This window comes from Sapajus apella, unplaced genomic scaffold (genome assembly GCF_009761245.1).
Source record: "Sapajus apella isolate SASKATOON/1434 unplaced genomic scaffold, GSC_monkey_1.0 scaffold36, whole genome shotgun sequence".
Lineage (NCBI taxonomy): Eukaryota > Metazoa > Chordata > Mammalia > Primates > Cebidae > Sapajus > Sapajus apella.
The window spans coordinates 32,660,344-32,688,334 of record NW_022436976.1 but is presented as its reverse complement, the minus strand read 5'-3'; the positions used below and the strand labels follow the sequence as shown (position 1 = coordinate 32,688,334).

General features: G+C 56.2%; 2 protein-coding genes across 6 annotated transcripts in view; one reads left to right on the top strand and one right to left on the bottom strand.

Annotated features, from left to right (window-relative positions):
• Positions 1–6,955, top strand: part of PODN (podocan) — a 28,893-nt gene extending 21,938 nt beyond the window's left edge. For 2 of the 3 annotated variants that reach the window (XM_032296972.1, XM_032296973.1), the window contains 4 exons: positions 90–747; positions 2,398–2,546; positions 3,646–3,853; positions 5,948–6,955. In XM_032296972.1, coding sequence (XP_032152863.1) covers positions 90–747; positions 2,398–2,546; positions 3,646–3,826 — 988 coding nt within the window. In that variant the 3' untranslated portion in view covers positions 3,827–3,853; positions 5,948–6,955. Of the gene's footprint in view, positions 1–89; positions 748–2,362; positions 2,547–3,645; positions 3,854–5,947 lie in introns of all 3 variants that reach the window. The other variant, XR_004274693.1, reaches the window with a different exon arrangement.
• Positions 6,956–8,637: 1,682 nt separating this feature from the next.
• Positions 8,638–27,991, bottom strand: part of SLC1A7 (solute carrier family 1 member 7) — a 49,284-nt gene continuing 29,930 nt past the window's right edge. The window contains exons 4-11 of one of the 3 annotated variants that reach the window (XM_032296974.1): positions 20,862–20,904; positions 18,404–18,626; positions 15,005–15,104; positions 14,118–14,351; positions 12,231–12,425; positions 11,441–11,575; positions 10,380–10,482; positions 8,638–9,682 (exon numbers count right to left, since the gene is read on the bottom strand). In XM_032296974.1, the coding sequence (XP_032152865.1) occupies positions 9,464–9,682; positions 10,380–10,482; positions 11,441–11,575; positions 12,231–12,425; positions 14,118–14,351; positions 15,005–15,104; positions 18,404–18,626; positions 20,862–20,904 (1,252 nt within the window). In that variant the 3' untranslated portion in view covers positions 8,638–9,463. Of the gene's footprint in view, positions 10,234–10,379; positions 10,483–11,440; positions 11,576–12,230; positions 12,426–14,117; positions 14,352–15,004; positions 15,105–18,403; positions 18,627–20,861; positions 20,905–27,991 lie in introns of those variants that run through there. The other 2 variants (XM_032296975.1, XM_032296976.1) reach the window with 2 other exon arrangements.

Genomic DNA, 27,991 nt, shown 5'->3' with positions numbered 1-27,991 from the left:
AATTCCCCAGCCGCTTCTCTTGGGAATCGTGGTGGAAACAAGTACAGTGTGAGCTCCTGCCCAGCATCCTGATTCCCTCCCTGCCCCAGGAAGCTCTCGAGCCTGGAGTACCTGGATCTGTCCAGCAACAACCTGTCTCGGGTCCCGGCAGGGCTGCCACGCAGCCTGGTGCTGCTGCACTTGGAGAAGAACGCCATCCGGAGCGTGGATGCGGATGTGCTGACCCCCATCCGCAGCCTGGAGTACCTGCTGCTGCACAGCAACCAGCTGCGGGCGCAGGGCATCCACCCGCTGGCCTTCCAGGGCCTCAAGCGGCTGCACACGGTGCACCTGTACAACAACGCGCTGGAACGCGTGCCCAGCGGCCTGCCTCGCCGCGTGCGCACCCTCATGATCCTGCACAACCAGATCACAGGCATTGGCCGCGAAGACTTCGCCACCACCTACTTCCTGGAGGAGCTTAACCTCAGCTACAACCGCATCACCAGCCCGCAGGTGCACCGCGACGCCTTCCGCAAGCTGCGCCTGCTGCGCTCGCTGGACCTGTCGGGCAACCGGCTGCACACGTTGCCACCTGGGCTGCCTCGCAATGTGCATGTGCTGAAGGTCAAGCGCAATGAGCTCGCTGCCCTGGCACGAGGGGCGCTGGCGGGCATGGCCCAGCTGCGTGAGCTGTACCTCACCAGCAACCGACTGCGCAGCCGGGCCCTGGGCCCCCGCGCCTGGGTGGACCTCGCCGGTCTGCAGGTAAGGGGAAGGGAGGGGGCTGGGCCATGTCCGTGGAGGGGGGTACTGGCATGGCTGCCCTGAGCCCACCTGTCTGAAGGGTGAGGAGGAGGGCTGGGTGGTGAGGGAAGTTCCTCAGGTATGGCCAGGCTGAGCTCATTCACCCTCAGTTATCTGTTGGGGATGCCAGCTAGGGCGAAGCAAGGCCTTAGGGAAGGCAGGAGGTGGGCCATGCACAGGGTGTGGCTGGCATGCCAGGGTCAGCCCAGCCCACCTGCAGGTACAAGAGCGAGGGACAGGGTACAGCTGGTCCGGCTAAGCTGAGCTCACCACCTGCAGATACAGGTTTGAGAAGGGCTGTGGAGGTAAGGAAGGTCATGGCTGCAGGTAGGGGCCCCAGGTTCAGGAGGACTAGTGGGGTGTGCATGGGAGAGTCAAGCTCACTGCCTTAAAGGCACAGGAGTAGGTATGTGGAGAAGGTTGGGCTTCGGGATGGGGACAGAGGGGGACAGCCTGAGCTGTGGGCCCACCTCACCAGTCTGCAGAGGGCTGGCGGTGGGGATCTGCTCATGCTTTCTGGGGCTGGCCAGTGGATGTGGCTACTGTGGCCACATGGTCAGAGTTAGGCAGGGATGTCTGGGCACATGGTTCACTTTGGTAATAAGCAAAACTTCCAACTCAACCAGTGTGGGTGCAAAGAGAAATCCACTCCGTATGCTGGCTCATGCCTGCAATCACAGCACTTAGGGAGGCTGAGGCAGGAGGACTGCTTGAACCCAGGAGTTCAAGGCCTGCCTGGGCAACATAGTGAGACCCCATATCTACAAAAAACAAATAAAAAAAATAGCCTGGTACAGTGGCACACACCTGTATTCCCAGCTACCCCAGGAGGCTGAGGAGGAAGGATCACTTGAGCCTAGGGAAGACAGAACAGACAGTGAGCTATGATCGTATCATTGCACTCAAGCCTGGATGGCAGAGCAAGACCCTGTCTCAAACCTAAAAAAAAAAGAAGGAAACACCTGGGAGGGAGGGTGGAGTGCTGCCAGGCTCCAGCGGCTCCCTGTTGGAGCCCACTTCCCTGACTGCTTGCCCCTGGACTCCAGGCATGTGATGATCTGAGACAGAAGGGCCTGGGGCCTGGCTGTTGTGCTGGGGTCGCTGTGGGTCTCACCCCTTGCTCCTGGCCTCTGCACATGTGGCCCCTGAGGTTCATAAGTGAGCAGTCCCACCAGTGCACCTCCCACTGCCCCCATCCAGGGCCAGTGGGGTGAGATTCAGAGTCTGGAGTATCCCTGGGTTCTGCCTATTTGAGGTCTATGGGAATGACAAGTGTGTCAGGAGGGAGGACAGTGACACCCAAATATCTTGGCTGTGAGTTTATGTGAGAAGGCACAGAAGCTGGGTAGGACATGCATCAATCAGAATAAGGGTTGGGAGTCAGGTGCACGCAGCTACAGCCTTTTACAGGCTATGTAACCTTGGAAAGATCACTTAACCTTTCTGAGCCTCTGTTTCCCCATCTGGGAAGTGGGCATAGTGGTAGACTCCCCCTGCCCCCCACAGGGTTATCATTAGATTTAGATAGGCTAGGGGCTTGGTGGGAGTTTTGTAAGCTGTTAAGTGCTTTGCACAGGTGGGAGTCCCTGACTCCCTTGGTCGCCCCTGCAGCTGCTGGACATCGCTGGGAATCAGCTCACAGAGATCCCCGAGGGGCTCCCTGAGTCACTTGAGTACCTGTACCTGCAGAACAACAAGATTAACGCGGTGCCCGCCAATGCCTTCGACTCCACACCCAACCTCAAGGGGATCTTTCTGAGGTAGGAGGCCACTATCGGCCCTGTATACATCCCCGGGAGGCCCGCCCCAGCTCCAGCAGGACAGTTGAGGCACGTGGGAACAGCTTGGCTCCACTGCTGACTGTAACCACGGCTCAGCTCTCAAGGGTTAAGTCCTGCCCAGGCCTGATATGGTTCCTGGGTTTGTAAAAGGGCTTTGGAAACGTTAAAAACCAGTGCACATGGGTGTTGTGAATGTTACTGTGGCAGAAAGGACGTCAGACAGCGTCTTCCCAGTTTACAGCTGGGAGAGCTGAGGCCCCGAGAGCACAGTGACTGCTGTGTCTGTGGCCATCCAGGCTGGGCCTGGGCCTCATGCTCAGGAAGATGCTCAGGTCCTCCCTGGGTTCCGGGGCTAAGGGATGGGGGTTTGGAGGGATTCAGGACATGCAGCTCCCGAGGATATGAGGGGCTTCCATGCAGCAGAGCCAGGGTGGTTCTTCCCAGCACTTCCCACTGCCCCTGCCCCCAAATCAGAGAGGAGACAGAGCAAAGAAGAGCAGTGTGTGCTCCCAGGAGCTTGGTGGCCCAGAAGGTCCAGGGCTCGATGACATCAGGGTGGCATGACATGTACCTCGGGCATCTGCAGGGGAGCTGAAGTGTAGCAAGTGAGGGGCCTGAGATCAGAGCCACAGCCTCCACCTCCCCACCCCTGAGTGTGGCCCTAGCCCACCTCAGCGCTGGCCTTGCCTGTGTGCCACTCCACATCAGGCACTGTGGTGACCCCTGGTTACCACAGCCTGGGAGCCTCAGGCCTTGGGGTTAATGCCAGGGATGGCATAGAGACAGCTCCCAAAGATGTGGCTTCCAAAATAGCAGTGAAAGTGTGCCCAGAGAGAGACCCCTCACTTTGCAGAGACTGGCCCAGTGCCAGCCCCACCCCAAGCTGCGGCTACCCTGACTGGCCTGTACCTTCCATCATGCTCCCCACCTCTCAGCCCCTGGCCTTTCCTGCCTGCTGCATCACTTTTCGGGAGGGCTGTTCCCTCCCCTGTTACCTTCTGGAGAGGGCAGTCGGGGTAAGGGAGGGTTCCTTGGGGGTTGGGCTCCTGGCACTGACTCCACCTCGATTCTGGCGCAGGTTTAACAAACTGGCCGTGGGCTCTGTGGTGGACAGCGCCTTCCGGAGGCTGAAGCACCTGCAGGTCTTGGACATTGAAGGCAACTTTGAGTTTGGTGACGTTTCCAAGGACCGTGGCCGCTTGAGGAAGGAAGAGGAGGAGGAGGAGGAAGAGGAGGAAGAGGAAGAGGAAACAAGATAGTGACAAGGTGTCGCAGATCTGACCTAGGTACGTGGCCTGCGTGGGGCAGCCCTCACCTCTGCTCACTGCACCTTCCTGTTCCTGACCCGGTGTAGGGTCTTTCCGGCCATGCTTCACTCTCTGTCCTCTGCTTCATCTGCCCATTTTGCAAATTTATAAGAGCACTTGGAAAATACCAGTCCTTGGTGAAAGATTGAAGCCTACAAGAGGCCCACAACTTCCAGAAGATTCTCACCCAGAGTGAGGGTGCTGTCATGGGAGTGCCTGGGGGGCACTGGACACGTGGGTCTGGGCTCAGGAGTGAGGTCTGGTCTGGAAAGACTGATCTGGGCACTGTCAGCCTGGAAGCATCACTGAACCCTCGGGGCTGGGGAAGCTGCCGTAGGAGAGTGAGTGAGGCGGGCAGGCAAAGCGGGAGAGGAGACTGAGACAGAGCAGTTAGGAAGGCAGGTGGGACAACCCCACTGTCATGGACAAAGGGCGTTTGCACATGTGTGTAACACAGGCACACACATGTGCATATGCAAATACACATGTATGCACCAACCCACACATTCATGTGCACACACGTCTAAACATGTACACACATCCACAAACCATGGAAGGCAGAACATACACCATACACATGTACACACAGACACATACATTCTTGTATTCCATGACACATTTGCAGGCCTAGACCATGTACATGCACACACGTGTACATGCATGTGAGTACATGCACACAAGACAGCCATGCGTATGCACACACACAGCCCTCACCTGTACACCTGCATGCACACACATGCACACAAGACGTGCATGCACAGGCCTCTCTAGAAGCGGGGACATGGCCATGTCAGTGCTGCTGAGGGGCTGAGGGAGCTGAGCACCGCAGCAGAGTGCACACTGGATTTTTCCACCTGGAGGTTGTCTGTGACTTTGTAGCCACAGGGGAAGCTGGAGGTGAGGAGAGCATCCGGAAAGGAGGTGAGTCCAGGCGCTGTAGATAAGCCTTTGGAGCAGTTTGGCTGTGAGAGATGAGAGAGGGCAGAGGTGGGAATGGGGTGTGAAGTTCAAGAAGGGCTCATTTTCTGAACTGCACAGGAAGCAAAGGCCTCTCGAGAGGAGCGCTGCGTGGGGGGCTCTGGAAAGATGCATCTTCCACACACGCATCCACTTAATGGAGGGGCCGGCTTGGATGCTGGTGGGAAGAGGCTGGCCAGGAGGGGGAGTTACTGATGTAGGAAAGAGCGGAGTGTGAGGGCCCTTGTGGGAATGGCAGAAGTTGCTGGCTTTAGCAGGAGGGACAAAGGGCAGGGTGGCTGCAGTCACAGGTAGGTTGGTGGCTTGGTGGCCGATGTGAAGCCATGCTTCGCAGACCGCAGGTGTGAAGACGGACAGCTGGATCCACCCCCAGCTGGGTTTTCAGCCCAGTGTGTAGGACAGGAGGGCACGGAATAAGGGAGGGTATTGGCTGGAGCCTGCTGGGGGCGTGGTCCCGGGGTCAGGCTGGGGAGGGCGGGTACAGGCAGAAGGGCTGATGGGCCACTGGTGACTGTTGACTGAGGTAGGGCCTGGGGCAAAAAGGAGCCAGAGGGGGCTGCTGAGGACCCCTGGGTGGGTGAAAGAGGGAGTTGGGAGAGGGCGCAAGTGATGACAAGAGAAGAGTGTGCATGGGGGAGTGGGTATCCGCAGAGGTGGAGGGGCTGGCAAGAGGCCGAGCTTAGGGGTCACCTTCCTCAGCTCCCAGGGCCCAGGGAAGATGAAGGTGGAACCGTTTCTCCCAGGCATTGTCCTCACATAGAGTTGGGGCCAGCGACAGGGACTGGCCATCCAGTGAGGATACCACAGCCTTCATGAGGGGGGCTGTGAGTCCTGGGATGAGAGTTCTGGGTGACAATCTGCCCCTTCTCAGGTCAATTAAGTGGGGCTCTGGGATAGGCTGCGGGGAGTGGGTGGTGGGACCCAAAGGCCTTCTGGCATGAGCACCCCACTGGTTCTGGGCTCCCTCCCTACTCATAGTAGTCCAGCCTTTCCAGAGCCGCCTCCAGCAGGGCTCCCCTCAGTAGCCTCCCGCAGCTGCTTGTGGCTGGTGGGCCTGCCCCGAGCTGGCCCCTGACTCTCTTACGTGTTCTGCAGGATGATGGACCGCTGGACTCCTTGCTGCAGCGCACACCTGTGCCCGAGAGCCCCCCACTCTGCTGTGCTCACACAGATACACCCAGCTGCAAGCATGGGGCATCCCACACGACACAGGCCAACACAATCTCATATCCCCACCCCTCCCAGAGCGTGTCCCACGGCCAGACATGTGCAGACAGCACGTCACACCCTCACACGCCCAGCTCAGCCACACAGCCAGTTACACATTGCCCTCCAAACCACCAGTCTCTGCCCCACACCCACTACCGCTGCCACGCCCTCTCAATCATGCAGGGAAGGGTCTGCCCCTGCCCTGGCACACACAGGCGCCTGCTGCTGACATGCGTATGTGTGTGCTACATACCACACACACACACACACACACACACACACACAGTCATGTGCAAACAGCCCTCCAAAGCCTGTGCCACGGCCAGCTCTTGCCCCAGCCAGAACAAGCCATAGCAGCTCACCGTCTGCCCCGTCCACCTGTCCGTCCGTTCCCTGGAGAAGACACAAGGGTATCTCCATGCTCTGTGGCCAGGTGCCTGCCACCCTCTGGAACTCACGAAAGCTGGCTTTTTTTCCTTTCCCACTCTTTGGGGACAGGAGCCTTCAGGACTGCTGGCCTGGCCCGGCCCATGCTGCTCCTGCCCGTGCTGGGCAGTCACTCTGCCAAGAGCCCTCCCCCAGCAACGCCCTGGCAGGACACAGGCACTTTTCCGATGGGCAAGCCCCAAGGAGGCAGAACGGGGGGTGCCTCTTGGGTGCTGCTGGGGCCTTGGGGCAGGAGTGAAGCGGAGGCGGTGGGGCTGGGCTGAGCCGCAAGGCGGGGGGAAGGGCCCAGCTGCACCCAGGAGACAGCTTTGTTCTTCAGGCCTGTGGGGGAAGTTCCGGGTGCCTTTGTTTTTTATTCTTTTCTAAGAAAAAAAATGATAAAAATCTCAAAGCTGATTTTTCTTGTTATAGAAAAACTAATATAAAAGCATTATCCCTGTCCCTGCAGCCTGTGGCTATGTCTGTGCGTGCTTCCTGCCAGGTGCTGGGCTGGTGCGGGTGGAGGGCGCAGGATACAAGCCCCTCAGCACCCTGGCCAGACCAGCAGGCATCAGTGGAAAGTCCAGTTCTCAGGGCCTCCAGAGTAGCTGCACAGGCAGGGATCCCGGGAGACAGGACAGAGCCTCAGGCGAGGGGGCCTGGAGCTGTGTGCAGATGGCCCACTGGGGAATAGTAGGTGAGGCCTGAACCCGCACACGTGGCCTGTGAGCCCACTGTGCACTCCCAGAGGTGGAGCATCCAAGCAAGGGACCTCCTGGGCTTTGGCCTGTTAAGGGCTCACCTGGAGGGTCATGGCTCACCTTTGCACTGAGGGGCATTACCAGTGGGTCCCGTGCCTTAGAGGAGAGCAAGGGACTGGAGGTAGGCCTGGAAGCTGGAATACAGCTGACTTGAGGGCCAGGTCTCTGCAGACCTTCCCAGGAAAGAGCTCACAGTTGTGCCCTGTGTGCTCTCCACCCCAGTGGGGGCAGAGCTGGGACTGGGAGAAGAAGCCACAGGGAGGTGATACCCAGCTCTGAGCTAAGAACTTCTGACGGGCAGAGCTGCCCCACAGTGGGTAGAAGTGCCCTGGAAGTGACCTGCTGCTGGAGGTGTGTGAGTATGCTCCCATCAAGTCCACTAAAGAGCAGGCTCCTGCCTTGTGTTGGGACAGACTCGATTGCTCAAGGGGTCTTAGAGATGTCACACCAAGAAGGGACTGCTAAGCCTATCCGCATGAAGGTGGGATGACCAATTGCGTGACATCTGACCTCTCCCAGGTGAGGAGGCCTCAGCTAAGGATGGATGCTCTCATGGAGGGCCCCCAGTCCTGCAGTGAAAGGTGGTGTCCTGGGGTCCCACTCTTCCCAGACTCCTCAGACTCCACCCCTGAGAGGAAGGTGGAAGGAGTTTGGGAGTGGGGTGCTGGAAGCAGGTGCCCTCCTGATGCTGAGTGACCCGGGAGAGCCCTGTCCCCTCCCAGGACCTTAGTGTCTTCATGGGCACCATGGTGCAAGCCCCTCCAGACTCCAGAGCTGTGTCTTCTCCCCAAGGCATATCTGGAACAGGCTGTGTGGCCAGGACCCTTCTGTGTGCCCTGCAGGCCTCCTGGAGGCAGCCTGGGGTGGAAGAAAGAGGGGGGCCATCTGGAAATGTCCCTGGGCACGCCCCTCTCTAAAGCAAAGCATTCACCACAGGGAGCCAGACTGGGAAGAAAATCTGTTGCTTCTTTGGGGACCAATCTCAAGGCCCTGCCTGCAGAGCAGAGTCTAGGCTAGGGCAGAGAGATCTGTCCACACTGGACGATGGCCAGCCGCTCTGTGGTGGTTGAGACAGGCTCCTGGGCGGGCTGCTCGTACTGTCTTCTGCATGTGACGGCTCAGACAGGCCTGTCCTTACTGTGGTCACTGGGACAGGCTCCTCTGCACTCTGGCTGCCCACACAGGCCTGTCCACACACTGGCAGCCTGATAGACCTGTCTACACTCCAGCTACACGGTCAAGCTTGTTAGATTCTTGCCACCTGCACAGACCTGTCCATACCCCGGCTGCCCAGACAGGCCTGTCTGCACTCTGGCTGCCCGTATTCATTAGCCCAGTAGCTATTATCACATTTGCTGGCTAGCATAAGGTGTTGGAGCCCACAAGAAGTGAAAAACAAAACACCTTTATTTAGTTATCACTGAATTTGCAAACACAGAAAGGAATAGAAAACCCGACTCCACTTGGACACACAGGCCTTTGGGGAGTTCTGACACCAGGGCCCCACTGGCAGCTCCGCCAGTGCGTTCCGGCTACACCTCCCTCCCGGAGTCCTGGCTTGCCCACGCATCCTGTGGGAGGCTGGTCTGGATGTGCCGAGGGGGACTTTCAGTTCTAGTAAAGACATCCGCCTCCACATCCAAGGAGCTTTGTAAGAGACAAGTGGCAGGACAGGAGGGTGGACGCACTGTGGCCTGGGGAAGGCAGTGGGGCTGGGCCCTGGGCTGCTCCCCGCAGGGAGAGCTGTCTGGCTGAGGCCACCTGTTATGGGGTGAGGCCTGGGGCTGGACACAGCTACAGGCTGCCCTGTCCTCCAAGAGGAGAGGTGGGACTTGAAAGACTTGAGTTAGTGTCTTGACCTTAATGTGAGACCTTGGACAGGTGTTTTCAGCTCTCAGAGCCTCAACTCTGTCATCTGGAAAGTGGGGCCGGATAACCCCTGCCTGCCACCCTCACCGGGCTCACATGGGGAAACTGTCACAGTGGGGCCTCGGGCAGTGCTGGGCTCATCACGCCCTGGTTGGGGCTCCCCCATGCTGCCTTTCCCTTCTTTGAGACTCCATTTTCCATCAAGTGGGGCTAATTCCAGCCTCTCAAGAGTGAGAAGAATATGTGGTTCTGGCCCCTGCCGGCCACTCAGGAGGGTTGGAGAGCTGAGTTCCTGCCTCAGGACCCTGTCCCTGGAGGCCTCGCCCGCCCCTGCTGCACCGCAGGCTCAGACGTTGGTTTCCAGCTCGCTGATCTGGATAGTGCAGTGATCCAGACGCGCAGCGGCCGGCTCCTCGTCCTGCTCCACTTGAACGGGGACGTGGTGGGGGCAGGTGGGGCCCAGGGTGAGCTCCGAGGCCTCAGCCACGCTCTTCACGCAGCCATTCTGCTGGGCTGCCACGATCTCTTGGAGGCTCACTGGCTTGGTCTCTCGGGGCAGCAGCTTCTGGTGAAGGGAAACAGGCCTTGGCAGCATCAGGAAGGACTGAGGTTAGAAACTAGGGAGGACTGAGGTTAGATACTAGGGAGGAATGAGGGTCAGTGTGGCAGAATGGGCTCAGGGCTAGGAACCACGAGATGGATTTTCCTGCAGACATGCTGTGTGACCTCGGCAGGCCGAAGGGCCTCCCTGGGCTCCTGTTCCCAAGCTGTCCTGCCTCCCACTGGAGCTGCCTTAGTAGAGGAGGGGACTCAATCCACAGGTTTGGGTTCAGCTGGGGAATCAGTGGCTCCCCTGCCTGACCTCAGCTTCTTCCCCATGACGTGGGGACAGCCTTCTCCATTTGCCCACAGAAGGAGCCTAAAGCCCACACAGCCTGCACAGACCTACCAGTGTTCACATTGTTGCTAAACTGGACAGGCCATCCCTACACTGGAGTGTAAGTTCCATGAGGGCGGGGAATCTGCTCACATTTTGTTCCCCTGTTCCTCCTGTGTCTATATCAGTGCCAGCCACAGTGGGTGCTCAATAAATAGACGTTAGAGGAATTAGTCACCCTGTAACAGACGAGGAGGCAGAGGCCTAGAGGCGAGGAGGGAGGGATTGGCTGGAGGCTGCCCAGCTGGTTGGTAGAATATCTGGTATCCTGCCCACTCCACCTGGCTCCACCCTCCTGGTGGTCTCTGGACCTCACTGCTCTCACCTCGGTGCCCGTGTCTCGAGCAAAGTCCTTCCGACATATGTGGGCCATGATCCCCGCTGCCAGTGCATCACCCAGCACGTTAATCATGGTGCGGAAACGGTCCCTGGTGAGCCAAGGGGGGCGGTGAGTGGTGGGCACTTGAAGGGGAGCTGGAAGAGGGCAGTGCTCAACCCACTGCAGCAAAGCACGGCTAGTGACCAGCTGTGGTGCAGAGCCTGCAGCCAGGTGGCTTCCTGGCTCCTCCCAAGCCCACCCTTTGGCATTGTTGAAGCAGCTTCTTGGCATGTGGCTGTGGGTTCTACAGGTCCCTATGCTAAAAGGGTCAGGCTTGGTTTAATGCTCTGCTGTTTCTGTGTTGAAATTCTTTATAGGTTTTTTTTTTTTGAGACAGAGTCTAGCTCTGTCACTCAGGCTGGAGTGCAGTGGCACCATCTCGGCTCACTGCAATCTCCATCTCCTGGGTTTGAGTGATTCTTGTGCCTCAGCTACCCTAGTAGGGGGGATTACAGGCACATGCAACCACTCCCAGCTAACTTTTTTTTTCTTTTAGTAGAGATGGGGATCTTGCTATGTTGCCTAGGCTGGTCTCAAATTCCTGGGCTTGAGGAATCCTCCTGCCTCGGCCTCCCAAACTGCTGTGATTTACAGGCATGAGTCATCATGCCTGGTCTTTACAGTTTTTGGACTGGGTTCCACATTTTCATTTTTGAACACTGGACCCTGCAAATTATGCAGCCAGGCCTGTGCTGATGAGTAGGGCACTGCCACAGTGCCTACAGACGCTAGGGAGGATGAGGGTCAGTACAGCAGTGAGACTCCATTTTCCATCAAGTGGGTTAATTCCAGCCTCTCAAAGGTGAGAAGAATGTGTGGTCCTGGCCCCTGTCGGCTGCTTAGGAGGGTTGGAGAGCTGAGTTCCTGCCTTAGGCCCCTGCCCCTGAAGGCCTCGCCCACCTCTGCCTTCTACCCTGGGGAAGGGACTCAGCCCCTCACCCTGATCCCTGCTGCCTTTGAAGCCAGCCCCTCCCAGAGGGATAGAGCTGGGGACAAAGTCTACTCACAGAGCCCAGTCAACTGCAATGATGAGGGTGATGTCGTCGGTGGGGAGTCCCACAGAGGTGAGCACGATGACCATGGTGACCAGCCCGGCCTGGGGGATGCCGGCTGCTCCGATGCTGGCCGCAGTGGCTGTGATACTGCAGGGGTGGGGAGGGGGAGAGGAGCAGCAGGAGGGCGGGTGCCTTGTCAGGGTCTGGCTCCAAGGAGGAGGCTGAATGTCAGGGCCTCTGGGACAGCCATCTGGGGAGGGGTGGTTAGGAATGTTGCGCCAGGGAGCTCTGGGGGTCAGGTCCTTACTCATAGCCCTGCAGCCCCATGCACCCCCATTCCCAGTCTCAGGAGAGCTTCTGGGGAATGTGCAAACACCTGTGTCTGGAGCTACGCCTCTATGGGTTCCAGGAAGTGCTATTGCTATGAGCTGCCAGGGACTCTAACTGCCCACCATGCGGCTCTGCCCCCCTCCCTCTGGGACCTGGCCTCCAGGATCAGGCCTGTGTGCTTGGCTGGCCTGGGAGGCCTCCATAGCCCAACCCCAGCATCCTTTCCTCAGCTCCTGCCACACCAGCGGCCTCTCTGAATCCTGTCCCTGGCTTCTGCTTGCCCGGTGCCCACCAGCAATGTCCTCCCTCCCCACCTGTCCTCCAGGCTTGGAGCTCTCGACCCTGGCCCTCTGCCAGCTATGCCCTGAGCCCAGGTTCGCTTGCCTCAGTGACCCCTCAGGTTTGGGAGCCCAGGAATCCCCAAAGCCCCCAGCCCCTGCCCCATCCACACAGGTGCGGTGTCAGGGGGCACCTGATGGTGATGATCTGGCCAAAGTCCAGCTCGTAGTTGTTGACCTGGGCAATGAAGATGGCAGCCACGGCCTCGTAGAGCGCAGTGCCGTCCATGTTGATGGTGGCACCCACGGGCAGCACGAAGCGTGCGATGCGCCGGTCGATGTGGTTATTCTCCAGTAGGCACTTGAAGGTGATGGGCAGTGTGGCTGAGCTACGGGCAGAGGGGCCGGTGTCTGCCCAGCACCCTCCTCCAGGATGGCCGGCGCCCCTGTTGGGAAGCTCACCCCACCCCACACAGCCACCCCGCCAGGAGTGCTCCTGCCCTGAGGTGCTGTCTTGGCAGGAGGGAAGGACCACGGGCACTGCTGTGCTCCCACTTGGTTCTTCCTATGAGGGAGGTGTTTGGGTCCCTTTTACAGATAACGAAGCTGACGCCCAGAGCACGAGACTGACCCTTGTCACACTACTGTGCCAAGGGAGATGGAGGCCTGAGCAGCAGGCTCTGGGCCAGGCTGCCTGGGCTTAGATTCCAGCCTCCCGCCAAGTGGCCCTGAACCCTGTACCTTAGCATCTTTGTCCCCAGAATACTTGGATCACAGAGCTACTAGGAGGATTAAACGACTCTGTGCTTGGACAGCACCTGGCCCATTGACCTACTCAGTCCATGGTGACTGCCACCCTATTGTTACTGTTTGTCATGAGAGCTCCTAGTGGCAGTGCTGGGACTGCAATGCAGGCGGGTGTGGCCCATGCCTTCCTCTCCCCTGGGCTTCTGCCTGGGAGGCCCGTTCTACTCGCCACAGCCTCTTAGGAGCCCCAGACCTGCTGGGCTTGAAGCCGCAGTTCCCGCTAGCAGGAGATGGCTAGGGGGCTGCTGGCTCTGGCAGGCTTGGCCTGTGGCATGGGAGCTGGCATGTTTGGGGCTTGGTCGTGTCCTCTGACCCCCTGTCCTCAGGAAGATGTTCCTGGCAATGGCTTCTGGGCTTTTCTGGGGTCTGCTCCTCCTCAGTCCTGCCAAGTGTGGGTGTCATATGACAGAGGCCTGCAGGGCACTTTACAGATGGGGAAGCTGAGGCCCAAGTGAGGGCTGGAGGGAAAAGTGAGGCCTTCGGTGCCAGAAAGATGTGGCTTGAGTTCCTGCGACTTCCTTAGTGTGGAGCTCAGACACTTGCTGTGGGGAGAGCCACCCTGCCTTCACAGGGCCAGATGCTCCATAAGTGGCCACTTCCTTCCTGCCCCCTCTAACAACGACGTGGTTTGCACAACTCTAAATTCCTGAGGTCTCTGCACTGGCCTGTGGTTTGGGATCCCGGAGGCCAAGTGCCAGCTCACCTGGCCCAGCCTGGCAGGGAGGAGCTCAACCTCCACAGCAGACCTGTGAGCCGGAAGATTTCCTAGTCTGTGCATGAGGAAAGCAGTGGCCAGGCACAGCGAGTGAGTGACGGAGCCATGACTCAAGTCCCTGAGGTCTAGTGACACTGCCTGGTTGTGACAGGGCACCCAGCCAGGACGCCCCAGCAGCAGTGGACAGGCAGAGCCTCTAGAGCGACGCAGGGTGCGGCTCCGGGAGAAGCACTGTGTCGGGGGCGAAAGGCAGCTGCAGCGCGTTGCCGATGTGATTTCCCACAGACTCACAGCGCTGTCTGCCCTGGCACGTGGAAGCTGCCCCATGTGGACTCAGTGTGCTTGAGGACTGGGGCTGTCGGGGAGGGGGAGGCCTCAACAGAGGCCGAAAGTCCCCCACATCAGTCTTGCCACCCTAGCACCAGCTGTTCCCGAGTTTGTGGGGTGGGCCACACTGGCACTTTGGTGGTTCTGTGGCGAAGGACAAATGATGGCTGGATGGATGAACAGGGCTCAGCCCCTCCCGGCTCCCCACTGTCCTGCCCGTCCCCGGGGCTACCTGGAGGAGGTGGCCAGTGCGATGAGCAGGGCCTGCAGGATGCCGCGGATGAAGACGATGGGGTTCTTCTTGGTGATGAGGAAGTACAGCAGGGGCAGGATGAAGAGCCCGTGGAGCACCAGCCCGCACACCACGGTGATGGAGTAGAAGCCCAGCTTCTTGCCCACAGCCCTGGGGTCGTCCATCTCCAGGATCTTTCCGGCGATGAGGAATACAATCCCGAAGGGGAAGTACCTGGGGGCAGCAGGGCAGCCGGGCTCAGGCACCAGGCAGGCAGGAGGCCCACCCCGGCCCCACCCTGCATCACTGCATGGCCTTCTCCTCCCTGAGCCTCCCCGGGCTCCTGTGAGGACAGTGAGGCTGTGCCAAGGTGCCTGGCCCAGTCTCAGCACGTGGTATCCTTCATGCTGTTACCTCCACCACCGCAGCCCCAGACAACCTCTGCCACTTGCTCTTCCCCTGCCCTACCTTCAGGAGGCCTCCATATCAGCCCCAGCCACACCACAGCCTACACAGTGAATGTGGGCAGGCCTCCCTCTGTGTTCCTTAGTGAGCTCCTGAGCTCTGAACTCTGGACCAAGGAGTAGAAGCTGGTTCTCACCGCCAGCTTTCCTTTCTCTAAGAGCTGAGCTGACGAGGCTCCATGTGATTGCAGCGGAGTTGGGCTGAGCTCTTACACCAGGCTGGAAGGGGCAGGCCCAGGGCAGGATCCAGATCTGGCTGGGGCTGGGGGACCCAGGGAAACACATGTAGCTCTGGGGTCCTGGGCCAGGGCTGAGCCTGGGCACAGTTTTCCGCTCACTCTAGGGGAGCAGAGGGCGGGGCCGTGTCTTCCCTGCATCCTCCCAGGGCGGGCCAGGGTGAGGTGGGTAAGTGAGGAGGCTTACCACACTGCCACTGCCACGATCTTCATGACTGACTCATTGAGGCACTGGCAGAAGCTGACCAGGGGGGCCCCGCTGTCACCCATGCGGCCCAGCATGATACCTGCAGGTCAGGGACACATGAGCATGTCACAGACGCCCCAGGCCAGGGTGCAGGCACACTGTGGCAAAGCAGGGACAGGCCCTTGGGCCCACATGGGTCTTGGCATGGCTGTCTTCCCAGCAGCCCTGATGCTCCAAGCCTCCCCTGCCTCCCCACCCCGCTCCCTCTCTCCTCCTCACTCCACCACAGTGCTCTCCCGTCTTCCTCCTGTCTCACCTTCCACCACGCAGCAGCCAATGTCGTCTCCTCAAGATAAAACACTCCCTGCCAAGCACACCCCTGGCTTTGCCGTGCACTTAGGCCATGACATGCCCCCGCTGCATTACCCAGTTTCAGGTCTCATCCAGCTGGAGTGGGCCCTGCCTGCCCCTCCCTCTGCTCCTGCCCGTCTCACTAGGCCCTGGCACCACGGGCCTTCTTTAAGTTTCTGGAAGGAGTCCAGCTCTTCACTGCCTCAGGGTCTTTGTGTTGGCTGTTTGCAATGCCCCAGGCACCGGCTGCCTGCTCTCCATGTGCCTTGGAAGCCATCCCCACTCCCCTTTGTAAACTCCCACTTACTCTTCAATATCTCATCTCTTAGGGTCTATTACAACAGAACTGTCTGGATTTTTTCTGTCTCCTCTATGAGAAGGTTAGCTCAGCAAGAGCAAGAACTGCATCTCCTTAGCTGGTGCATGTTAGATGCACAGTGAACGATGTGAGTGAGGATTAAAAGCCTTCCTGACGATCCTGGCACCGCCCCCGGCATTCTAGGCCTTCCTTCCCAGCTGCACACCAGAAAAGGGTGGAGTGGGGATGGTTCTGTGGGGTGAGCTCCATCAGGCCAGTCCTGAAACAGGGACTGAGTGGCCATCCTCCCTCCTGGTGAGACCGACTTGTGGAGCAGAGCACTCTGCAGCTGCCCTCATGAGGCCCACTGTCATGGTGCTGGGGCTCAGCCAAGGAGGCAGGATGGGATTCAAACCCTGGCCTCCCTGTGGGACCCCAGAGAAGGGCTCTTTCCCTGTCCCGAGAAGTCTGAGCCACACAGTCCATGGAGCAGCTACCCCGCGGTGATAGGGTGAGGTGGGCAGGAGAGGCTGGAGTTGGAGGTGACCCTGGGCCTACCCCGGGCCGGCTACCTGTCCTCTTGCAGCCTGGCTGATGTGGACCCAGATTCCCCTACGGGCCCCGCCCCCACCGGCTCCACCGTGCATGGGCTTCCTGCCCTCCTCAGGCCCATTTGGATTTTCCCTGTCATCCAAGAGCTGGCTGCTGGAAGCCAGTGTGCATGGAACCCTGGCGTGGCAGGGGAGGGGGCTTCCCTCACAGCAAGGCCAGCAAGACCTTAGCACCAGCCACATCTCAGGGACGGAGTGGAAAAAGGAGGCTGGGCTGAGGAGACCAAAAAAGCCCTGCTCGGAGCTGCTATGCAAATGTGCTCACTCACACATGCGGGCAGACACTGGCATTTGCACCAATGGGCACAGGCACCAGCAGATGTGGGCACTGACAGGCACAGACACACAGAAGCAAGAGTGGGCACACGCAGGCATGAGCACACACAGATGCAAGTGCACACAGACAGGCACGGACAGGACAGGCACATGCTGATGCGGGACCCAGAGACGGCAGTACACACAGACGCGGGCACAGGCGGGACAGGCGCACGCTGATTTGGGGACACAGGGAAACAGGTGCACACGGACATGGGCACTGGCAGACGTGGGCATATGCAGGCATGAGTACACAGACTAAGCCACACACCGCCTCAGTGCACTCACACAAACGTCCCCGATGCATGGACAGTTCCACATGCTCAGCAAATGCTCAGCGAGTCGAGCCCAAGGGTCTGGGGTTCTTTTGCTCTGCCCATAGATGCCCTTTTCCCATGTTTCCAGCCCTGAGAGAGGCTGAGTTTGGGGACTGCTTGTCAGGTGTGCCAAGAGGCACTTTTAGAAACCGTCCTTTACACACTCGGGTCACCGAGGCCCTGGTCCCTTTGCATGCCTGGTGTTTTGGCCCAGATGAGAAGAGCTCCATTACCCATCGTTGCCTGGTCGTCCACCCATCTCCCCACCAGGTCTGCTGAGTGCCTGCTCTAACCATGGCAGCGGTGGGCTCTGGGGTGGATTGAGACAGGCCTGCCTGCCTTCGTGGGGCTGCCCACGGCTGGGCAGAGGGCGAGCACTGATATCCTTGCAACGGAGGCTAGTGCTCACAGAGTAATGAGCAGGGTAGCCTGGGGCACTCGGCCTAGTCTGGGAGGATTCTCCTGAGGGCATGGCCTTTGTGGGGAGTGCCCTGAAGACAGGAAAAGTGGAGTGGGGAGTGACAAGGGCACCCTGCTGGCGGGGCTGTGCAGAGAAGAGCACTGGCTGGGCTCACAGGGCTCTGCAGCCGGCACTAGGGGTTTGGCCCCTTTCCAGGGACAGTGGACAGAGCACGGTCAGCCTTGTGACCCTCTGGGTGGGACACACCAGTGGGGACAGCCCTGGAAGCTTTCTAGGCAGCCTTCACAGGAACCAGGTGAGAGATCACACAGCCTTGATCTGGGCTGTGGCGTGGGGAGAGGGAAAGGAGAGGCTTGGAGGGGACCTCAGGCTCAGACCCTGAGGTGATGCGGAGGTGAGGCCAAGGCAGAGGATGAGGTAGAAAGAAAGTCAGCCCCGAGTTTCTTCGTAAAAGAGGAGGATGGTGAGGTCTTGTCATTGACGAGAAAACCCAGTGGAGGAGTGGGGGCGGCGGGCAGGGCATCTCCACAGGCTTGGTGGGGTCTGAAGCTTGTATAGTTTGGGGCCCCTTTTTAAGAAAAATAACACAAAATTGAAAACGCAAGGTGTGGGCCAAGGAGCTTGCATAGATGGGGGGCCCTGGCATCCCAGAGGAGGGCAGCAAAGGGAAGGGTGGGGCAGGAATGCCAACTGTGGACCCTAGAAATGGCCCAGACAGGTGTGAGGGGCAGGTGCAGGGAGAAGCCCCTGGGGCAGGGCGGGGAGGTACAGGATTTAAAGAAACAGGGGTGTCCAATAGTTCCAGTTCTTCAAGGTAAACCTCTCCCTTTGGCATTCTCCCGGACCTCAGGAAGAAGGGGAGGAGCAGGCTGCTGTGAGGGGCTGGGGCGCAGCGGAGCCCTTGCTGGTCAACCAGCACCCCGCAGAGCTGGGGGGAGTTCTGAGGGAAGAGCACCCAGTCTAGCTGAGGATGGGAGGTGCTCTCACTGCTGGAATGGGGATCTGGAAGACGGGGTGACTCCAGCTTACTCAGATCATTGGAGGAAGCAGCTGCAGGGCACTGCTGGGTGGGTGGGCAGCACGTACCCATGGTGGCGGAGAAGAAGACGATGCCCAGCACGTTCATGCCATCGCTGGTGCCCGGCTCTGACTTGTAAATGATCTCGGGTGGCGGGGTCAGGTCCAGGGCGAAGTTCTGCACACGAGAGCCATTCTCTTCCTGGACCCCATAGATGAGGATCCGCCGAGGAGGGGCCTCCTCTGGTGCCACCTTGGGGGACTTGACAACCGGAGTGGTCTTGGTGCGGTACTGGTGGGCAACATCGCACCCAAAGAGAGGTCAGGGCCAGGCGTTGTTATTAATATCAATGACAACAATAACAGCATCTTGAAGGCACATTTGTATCCGCTCCTATCCTATTTGATTGACAGTAACCGAGTCGGGCAGGGCAGAAATTACTATGAATATTTTACCCAAAGAAAGCTGCAACTCCTTCCTCCACCACCACCCCACCCAGTCATGCTGCCTCCTGCCCTCATTCCTCTTCCTCCTTCTATACCTCATCACCCCATCTGGCCCATCCGCCTAGCCCGTCATCCACCCAGGTAACCCTTTATCTACCTATCTGTCTCCTCCCAACCATCCACATCCACCCACCTGGCGGTCCTCTAGCCCTGCTGCCTACCAGGTGGAAACTTGGACCTTCTCTTTTAAGAAGCTTAGCCTGCCCCAAGCCTTCTTGATGCGGTGAAGCCCAGGTATGAGGAAATGGCCCTCCTTAGCCCGGTACCTTTCCCTCTCTGCCCCCAGAGCATTCATGGGTCTCAGCCCCTCATCCCTCAGGTACTGGGAGCCCAACAAGGGAGCCTTCTCTCCCCTCAAACCTCACTGCATCGATAAGGCCAACCACTCAGGAAATACATGAGACCTGAAGTCTCTGTGCTTCCTTTTTCTCCTCTGTAAAATGGGATCGTGATAGCATTTACCGCATGGAATGAAATGAGATGATGTATATAAAGTGCTTACAACAGTTCCTGGCACATGGTAAGCCCCACGGAAGCATGACTGTTACTGTCACCATCATCACCATGTTGAACACTGTGCTGATTGCTGGAGACATGCAAATGAAACTGACATGATTCTGCCATGGGGATGGAGTGACTAATTGGCTGAAAGAGTTAGACAACTTCACAAAGAAGGGGACATTTGGCTTGGGTCCTGAAGGATGGGTAGGAGTTTACCAAAAGAAAAAGGGCATTCCATGTAGTTACAAAGTAGAGCAATATTCTTTCTCTTTCTCTCTCATACCCTCAATGATTCCCTGCCCAGCAGTCAGTGCCCTTCACAATCTGGCTCATTTCACAGATGTTAGCAGAGACACGGTGATGCTGAGGCTTTCGCAGCCCCCTATTCAGACGCCTCCTCTCTGTGCTTCAGCCACTTCCTTTGTGTTCCCAGGCTGAACACAGGGCCCAGCCCAGGAAAGAGGTTCAGGAAACCCTTGCTGGATTAAGTCAACCAACCAGCTGACAGTTTAAAAAGGGAACAAGATTTGGAAAATAATTGGAAGGGCAGGCAAACACAATGCACAAGGACATTCGCCACAATTTCTACAAAGGAAAAACCTTGAAAACCACCTAAGGGAACACTGAAAAGGGGAATGGGAAACAAATTGCAGCCCAGCCTTATCACAGGCCATTATAGCACCACTAAATATTGCACTTTTAAGAAATATTTCATAACCGGGGGCAATGCTCATGATATAATGGAAGTGAAAGAAAGCAAGATGAAAACTGTATATCCACTATGATTATAATATTACTTCTAAAACATATAGTGGAAAAAGACTAGAAATATACCATCTGCTACCAGGGGCTATGTCCTAGAACTGAGATGATTTTTATTTCCTACTTCATGTTTTTAGTATTTTCCTACTTTTCTATATTGAACATCACTATCATTCTTGTTAGAGGGAAAATTATTACTTTAAAAAGAAAGAGGAAACAAGCTGAGAAGACGGGCCTGGGTCTAACTACTGGCTTTGTCATTTACTAGTGGTAGAACCTTGGGTAAATCATTTAATCCTCGGGGCCTCAGTTTGCTCGTCAGGAAGCGGCACAGGTCCTGCCTCAGTGCTGAGCTACTGTGAGGATGGGCGAGGTGGGGTACGTGTGAGCAGAGTGGGCCCTCAGTGCTGAGTTACTGTGAGGATGGGCAAGGTGGGGTACGTGTGAGCAGAGCGGGCCCTCAGTGCTGAGTTACTGTGAGGATGGGCGAGGTGGGGTACGTGTGAGCAGAGCGGGCCCTCAGCGGAGGCTTTTCTCCACCCCACACTTTTCATCATGAAAACTGGAACCCAGGACAGGGATGTGGCCACGGATCTCTAAGGATCTAGGTTCCCCAACGTGCCCTTCCCTCTAGCATCCCACCTCCAGGAGACAGCACAGCTGTCTGCCCACGTGTCACTTTCCAGCGAGGCCACTAGCCCAGCTGCCTGCCCTCCTCTCCCCTTCCCTCCTCTCCACCGCCCAGGGACTCACTCACCTGTTTGAATGTGGCTTCTACTAGGTTGGCTGGGAACATGTTCCTGGGAAAAGAATCAGCAGTTGAAAAATTCCAGAGCCCAGGACAGGAGGGCCCTGGTGGTCGTGTCCTTGGGGTCATCTGAACATCTCCCTTGGTGGTTGGGCCTTCCTCAGGCTAGCCCCCTCTGCAGTCTCAGCCGCTGCATCACGGCCCCCCCGCATCACCAGCACCTGCTCCCCGCAGACTATGCTGCATACTTTCCAGCACCGGGCATTTGTCTATACTGTTCCCTCTGCCTGGAATGCCCTGCCTGCCCCTCTGTCTGGTAAACTCCTCAAATCGACCACAGATCAAGCACCTCTTCCTCATCCGGTCCTCCCTGACTGCCCCTCGAGACCCTGTGGCCCTTCTGTGTGTGGGTCACAGCACAGTGTGGTCGCTGACTCACTTGTCTGCCTCCCCCATACAGTGGCTGCCTTGCAGGTGGGACTTGGTTGTTCATGTCCTACCTGTGGGGCCCAACACCGGACCTCGCACATAGGTGGGCTCATTATTCTTATTATCATATTTTATTATAAAGCTAAAGGTGAAGGATCTTTCTAACCAGATAAAAAATATACTGTAAAGATGTAATTGTCAACACTGTGATACTGACACAGCTGTCAACATAATAGTGCATGTAACGGAAGCTGTAGCCCAGAAACAGAACCTAGTACATCTAAGTATTTCATACTTGATAAAAGTTGTTCCATGAATCAGTGAGGAAACAAAGGATTCATTATAGAATACTGTACAGCTGACCAATTGCTTGGAAAAATAGATGTTAGATCCTTACACCAAAATAAGTTCCAGATGGTTTAAAGAAATAAATAATTCCTTGAAAAATGAAACCAGCCGGGGGCGGTGGCTCATGCCTGTAATCCCAGCACTTTGGGAGGCCGAGGCGGGTGGATCACCTGAGGTCAGGAGTTTGAGACCAGCCTGGCTAACATGGTGAAATCCCATGTCTACTAAAAATACAAAAATTAGCCAGGTGTGGTGATGCTTGCCTGTAGTCCCAGCTACTCAAGAGACTGAGGCAGGAGAATTGCTTCAACCCGGGAGACGGAGGTTGCAGGGAGCCAAGATTGCACCACTGCACTCCAGCCTGGGGATAGAGCCAGACTCTGTCTCAAAAAAAAAAAAAAAAAAAAAAAAAAAAAAAAAAAAAAAAAAAAAAAAGAACCATAAAAAGCTAGAAGAAATATAGGTTGATATTTTATCATGTCTCAGTATAGGAACTGACTCTCTAAGAACAAAATGAGCCATAAATCAATGTATTTTACTGCATGAAAATAAATACATCCCTAATGCAACATAGCATCCTGGACTGGATCCTGGAACAGAAAAAAAGGACATTCATGGAAAAACTGATGAAACCCAAACGGCATCCATACTTAGTTAATGGTGTTGTACCAATTTAATTTCTCAGCTTTGACAAACATACCACAGTTACATAAGCTGCTGACATCAGGGGAGGCCGGGTGAAGGGCGTGTGGGATCTCTCTGTACTGTCTACAACTTTTCTGTAAACCTAAAACTGTGCTAAAAGACAGATTGCAATACAAATAAAACCACAAAGCAAGTGACGAGCTGGGGAGGCTGCGCGACCAAGCTCTGCCATCCTAAATCTACTAAGAGTGTTCACAAATCTTGGCCCGGTTTCTGCATTCCCTAGCTCCTCTCATCAGAATATCAGCTCCGTGGAGGACGGAAACTCTGTGTTTGTTCACTGCTGTGTCCCTGACGTCGGGAAGAGTTCCTAACACATACCAGGCACTCGGTAAATATTTGCTGCGTAAACCAATGGACCACAAAAACCCGACAGGAAAACGGTGGAAAGATACGACCAGGCAATTCGTGTTACAAAAGAATAAAAGCCAATGGCCAAAAATGCTTTTAAAAATGTTTAGTTCCATCAACAAATTCAAGCTAGTGCCACCTGTTCAACAAATTCAAGACATTTCCATTTAAAAATATTGACAAAGCATTTTTAAAACCACAGTGTGCAGTGCGGGAGGTTTGGTGAGATGGGCACCCTCACACAGTCCCGGCAGCCTCCTTTCTCTAAAAGCATTTGTGTCTTTGTCTTCGCAATCCCCTTCTCCCTAGAAGAGGGTTGTGAGAAAAGCAAACTCTGAGGTTAGCACCTGCTAGGAGGTGTCGGTTGTGTGCCGGCTCTTCCTCCAAGCTGCCGTCCTGCACACTCTGCCTCCACCTGGCTCGCCTCCTCCTCATTCTTGTCCTCGGCAACTCTTCCTCCTTTCAACACTCAGCTCACACACACGGAGAATATTTGAAAGGTCAGAAGAAGCCAAATGGAACTTATACCTAGCATAGACATTTCTTTACAACTTCCTTTACAATGACAATCATTTTCACTGTGGGCCCTGGCAGGGACAGCCAATTGCCCACACAGTCTGCATTCCCCTGTCCTTCCTTAAGAGAAGTCCTGTTATGCTGTGGGGACCAAATGGGACCTGCCACCAAGCCCTGATTCCCGGCCTCTCTTACTAATGGGGTGACCATCGAGAGGTGAGTGGAAGTTGCTGGGTGGTGAGTCCTGGAAAACTCTGGAGGAGGCGCCCATTCAGCCAGGACTCTGGTATGTTCCTCCAACTTTCTTCTTTCTGCCTGGAGATAATAGCTAGAGCTCGGGCAGCCTTCATGGACCATGAGACTCAGATGAAAGCCAGGTGCCAAGCATGGCAGAGCACACAGGCGGGCGGAGCAGGGCACTCTGGTGACTGCCAGCTGCCCACCTCCCACTTCTGGTCTGCTCATCAGGAGCAAATGCAAGCCTTCACCTTGCCAAAGCCTCTGCTGATCGAGCAGCCAAAAGCAAGTCCTGCCTGGTGTATGCTCATGCTAATAACCAATGATTTTATCCTGCAGATTTTAATCAAGAAGTATACCTTTGATTATTAAATGGGGAAATGTACATTTTCTGTTGTCGCTGAGCCTTTGTGGGAAGACTTTTCGGCTTGTCCCATGAGGTCCGTGCTCCTGGTGGCGGCTACATAAAACACAGACAGAATGTGCCTGGGGACATTAATAGCCATGCCTATCAAACGCCCACATAGTCTGCCCTGTGCCTCCCTGCACTTCTTCCAGGTAGGACTGGAGCCCACCTCTCAGCTCCCCTCTTCACTTGCTACTTGCAAATTCTCACCGAGATCGTCCCATCCCACCCCTAATAATATGTCCCCAAACCAAGCCCTAAAGGTGGGAATTGATCCTTCCCAAGCACAGCCCGGAAGCTTCTTCCAATCCCTAAGAGGGTAGCTGGGAGCTATAAATAGAGCCAAGTCATTACTTAATCTCTGTGGTGTTTTAATAAGATTGGGAAAAAAAAGAGAAGGGGCCAGCTTTGATTAGCGCTCCGCTTGGGTTTCTGTTTTGCGCGCTGCACTGTGAGCCGGTGCCAGCATTCTGGAGCCCCCCTCCCCTTCAGCCTGGAGCCCTGGAAAATGAATTCCTGTCTGGGTGGGTCATCCAGGGACAAGGCCTGTTGTGTTCCTCTGGAATCATCTTTGAGGCATGGACACAGATCTTTGCCCTGAGGTGTCCTCATTTGTCCCACTCGCCCTGGTTCTTGGTTCTCTGCCTGGTCTGTTTTCGTTCAGTCATCAGCACCTGCTAGGCACGAGCTGTGGGCCAGGGCAAAGGTCAGGAGCTCCCTGCTGCCCTCACTGCCAGTGTCCTCATCTCCTTCGCAGCCTCTCAGAGCACCAGGAGTGGCTGTCAGTGCACTCACTTGTCTGTCTGTCCTGAGAGGGTGGGCAGCCCTGGGCGGGGGTTGGGGGAACTTGTACTTGCTCCCCAGGTCCCAGCACAATGTCTTCACCCAGGGCAGTAGCTGAAGACGGGGGGCTGAATGTAACTGAAATGACCATGCCCTTCCGAGGCCAGGTGCCTCTGCTCACCTGCTGTCTCCTCCACCCTGCTCGAATCCATCTTTCCCAAACCCACCAGCTTCCCACTCCTAAAGCCTAACAGCTAGCCCCTTAACCTGGGCTTCCTGACTTCCAGGTGGGCTCTGCCCAGCCCTCCAACCTCATTTCCCAGAACCCGCCTCCAGAAGCTTGGGCTCACGCCCTGCGGCCTCCTCACTGGCTCATAGGCCTTTGCGTTTCAGAACCACAGAGCTAGATAGGATTTAAAAATCACTGGGGAAACTGAGGCCTAGAGCGGGGAACTGGCCTGCCCAGGGTCACGCAGTGACTAATTATTGTCAGAGTAGAGATGAGGCCACAGGTCTCCTAGGTTCTGGCTCCCTGTCCCAGGATGCCTGCATTCTCTCCCTGTAGCCTGGCTCTCTGACCAAGAAACTGTGAGAGCGAGGCCCGACACCCAGCTGTGAGAACAACTTGCCTGAGGGCTGAGGGCGGGTTGGGTAGGGCTGGGGCGGGGGCTCTAAGCAGCAGGATCAATTTTCACCACAGAAAAGCAACCAAGAGCAGGAAACACTCTGGAACATTTGACGGTGACACGTGTGCCTGACCCAGAGCCGCACAGCCCTGAGCAGGGCAGGCAGTGGTGAGGAGGGCAGTACCGACAACTCCTTCCCCCACGTGGAGAAGCCATCCTGAATCATAAGACCCAAGAAACCATGAATCACAGTTACCAAACCCTAGAAATAATGGGTCTTGGAGACGAGGTTCCTCTTTCCTCGGCTTCCAGGAGATCATTCTCCCAGTTCTCTGCCTGCTGCCCTGCTTGCCTCTGCTCTGTTTGCTATGCAAGGCCTCAGTGCAGCCGTGAGTCAAGGCCCGCCCCAGGCCTCTGCACCTGCTTGCTGGGCACATTCTCCCTGGGCCATCCCAGCTCCTCCTGGGGCTTCAGACCCCAACTCCACTGATGTCCCTGAACCCCACGTGTGCATTCAGCAAACTCTACGCACCCACTCAGTGCCAGGTGCTGTTCTAGGCTCCAGGATACAGCAGGGAACAGATGTTAAAGAGCCAGGCTTCACAGGGCATATGGCATTCTAGTGGAGGTGGGAGAAAAAGAAAGAAACACAGAGATGTGATCATGTTGGGTGGTAATAAGGGTGATGAGGAAAAATGACGCAAGGGAAGACGACAGAGAGACAGAACCTGGGAGGCCCCAGGAGAGGCGACACCCAGGAGAGATGACACCCAGGAGAGATGTAAATGGAGTGAGGCAAAGAGGTGCACACTTTCTGCAGGAAGGGCCACCCAGAGAGGTGGCAATGACACCCAGATGGAAAGGACAGTGAGGTGGGTGGGGCTGGAGCCAGGGCAGGGAAGGGGAGAGTCGGGGCAGAGATCAGAGGCTGACGTGTGCCAGGAAGGGCCTGTAAGCCACAGTGCAGGCTATGACTTTGTCGCCATATGCTGGGTTGTGAGCAGGTTTTGAAAAGGATGCCTCTGGCTGCAGTGCTGAGAACAGACCACAGGAAGCAGAGAGGAAGCGCAGCCAGGCTGGACGCCATGGTGGGAGAGGCAGGGGAAGTGGAAGGGCCATGGTCTGGCATTTGGTTTTCAAGGTAGAGCTCACAGGATTTGCTGAGGAATTGGCTGCAGGATGTGAAAGAATGAGAGATGTCAGACCAAGACAGGCAGCACTGAGAAAAGGGAAGGTTTTTGGAGAAATCCAGAGTTGAGCTTGGGCCTGTCACCTCTGAGATGCCTCCAGACACTTTCTGTGAGAATCCGGAACTCAGGAGAGAGGTTTCCAGGCTAGAGGTTAAATCTGGAAGTCCCAGAGTCCAGAAGGTGTTCAAAGCCCTGGTACTGAATGAAGTCTCGCCAGCCAAGCAAGCACACCAGAACAGACTTGCCTGAGTCTCTTTCTGGCTCCAGACCCTACAGGTGACAGCCATGCAATAGGAACAGCATGGCAAGCATTTTAATGATCCTTAGTTCATCACACACTCTAAAGGGTAAGAGAGAAGCTCAAGATTCTCCTGGAGGAATGAAGGGAGTGGGGGACTGACTGCATCGATGGCCCCAGTATCTAGACTCCATTTGCCTTGGAACTTCAGGGTGGCCCCTTCCCACCCTGAGTCTGGGCTTGGTCACCTGACTTGCTTTGGCTAAGAGAAGAGGACATTAGTGGACTTGCTGAAAGCAGAGGCTTCAGAGACATTTGCATGTTTTGATTTCCTCTCTTGTTCCTCCATCTTCGTTATATAAAAAAAAAATGTGGCCAGGCATGGTGACTTATGCCTATAATCCCAGCACTCTGGGAGGCTGAGGCGAGTGAATCATGAGATCAGGAGTTCGAGACCAGCCTGGCCAACATAGTGAAACCCTGTCTCTACTAAAAATACAAAAAATTAGCTGGGCGTAGTGATGGGAGCCTATAATCCCAGCTACTCAGGAGGCTGAGGCAGGAGAATTGATTGAACCTGGGAGGTGGAGGTTGCAGTGAGCCAAGATGGCACCACTACACTCCAGCCTGGGCAACAGAGTGAAACTGCACCTCAAAAAAAAAAAAATGCCTGGGCTAGCTCTCTCCTGGAATCCTGTCACCACCATGAAATCTAGTCTAGTCTGCTAGAGTACAAAGATGGCAAAGAGTGTAACTGAATCATCTCAGCCAGGACACCCCTAGACCAACCACTTCTGTGGGTTCTCTGGAGCCCCTCCTCTCTCTCTCACATCTCTCATCTGCTGTCCCCTGGACTCAGGCAATCTCTGTTCCATCTGGCTGGTTGAGCCACCAGCTGCCTGCAAACACATGAGTGAGCTCAGTCCAAATCAGCAGAACTTTCCAGCTGACCTGGAAAGTTTGTTACACAGCAGTAACTAGCTAATACAGGGAATGAGAGTTTCTTTTGAGAGTGGGTGGGAGCCTGTGTGTACACATCTATCCCCATGGGGGAGGAAAAGAATGCTTCTCCATAAATTTAAGCCAAGAGAACTATTCAGAGACCTTGGCTTGAGTCTCCCAGGATTTGAGGAATGTAGGGGCTGGTGCCTGACTCATGTCCAAAGGCCCTGGGAAAGGCCAGCACTTCCAACAGGGATATGTATGCATCCCATGGGCCAGATATGACCCAACAGGGTCACCCAGAGGGGTGAGGTGGCCCCAGCAGAGGAGTCAACCAGAGCCCAGGTTGAGGGAGGACAGTGTAAGTA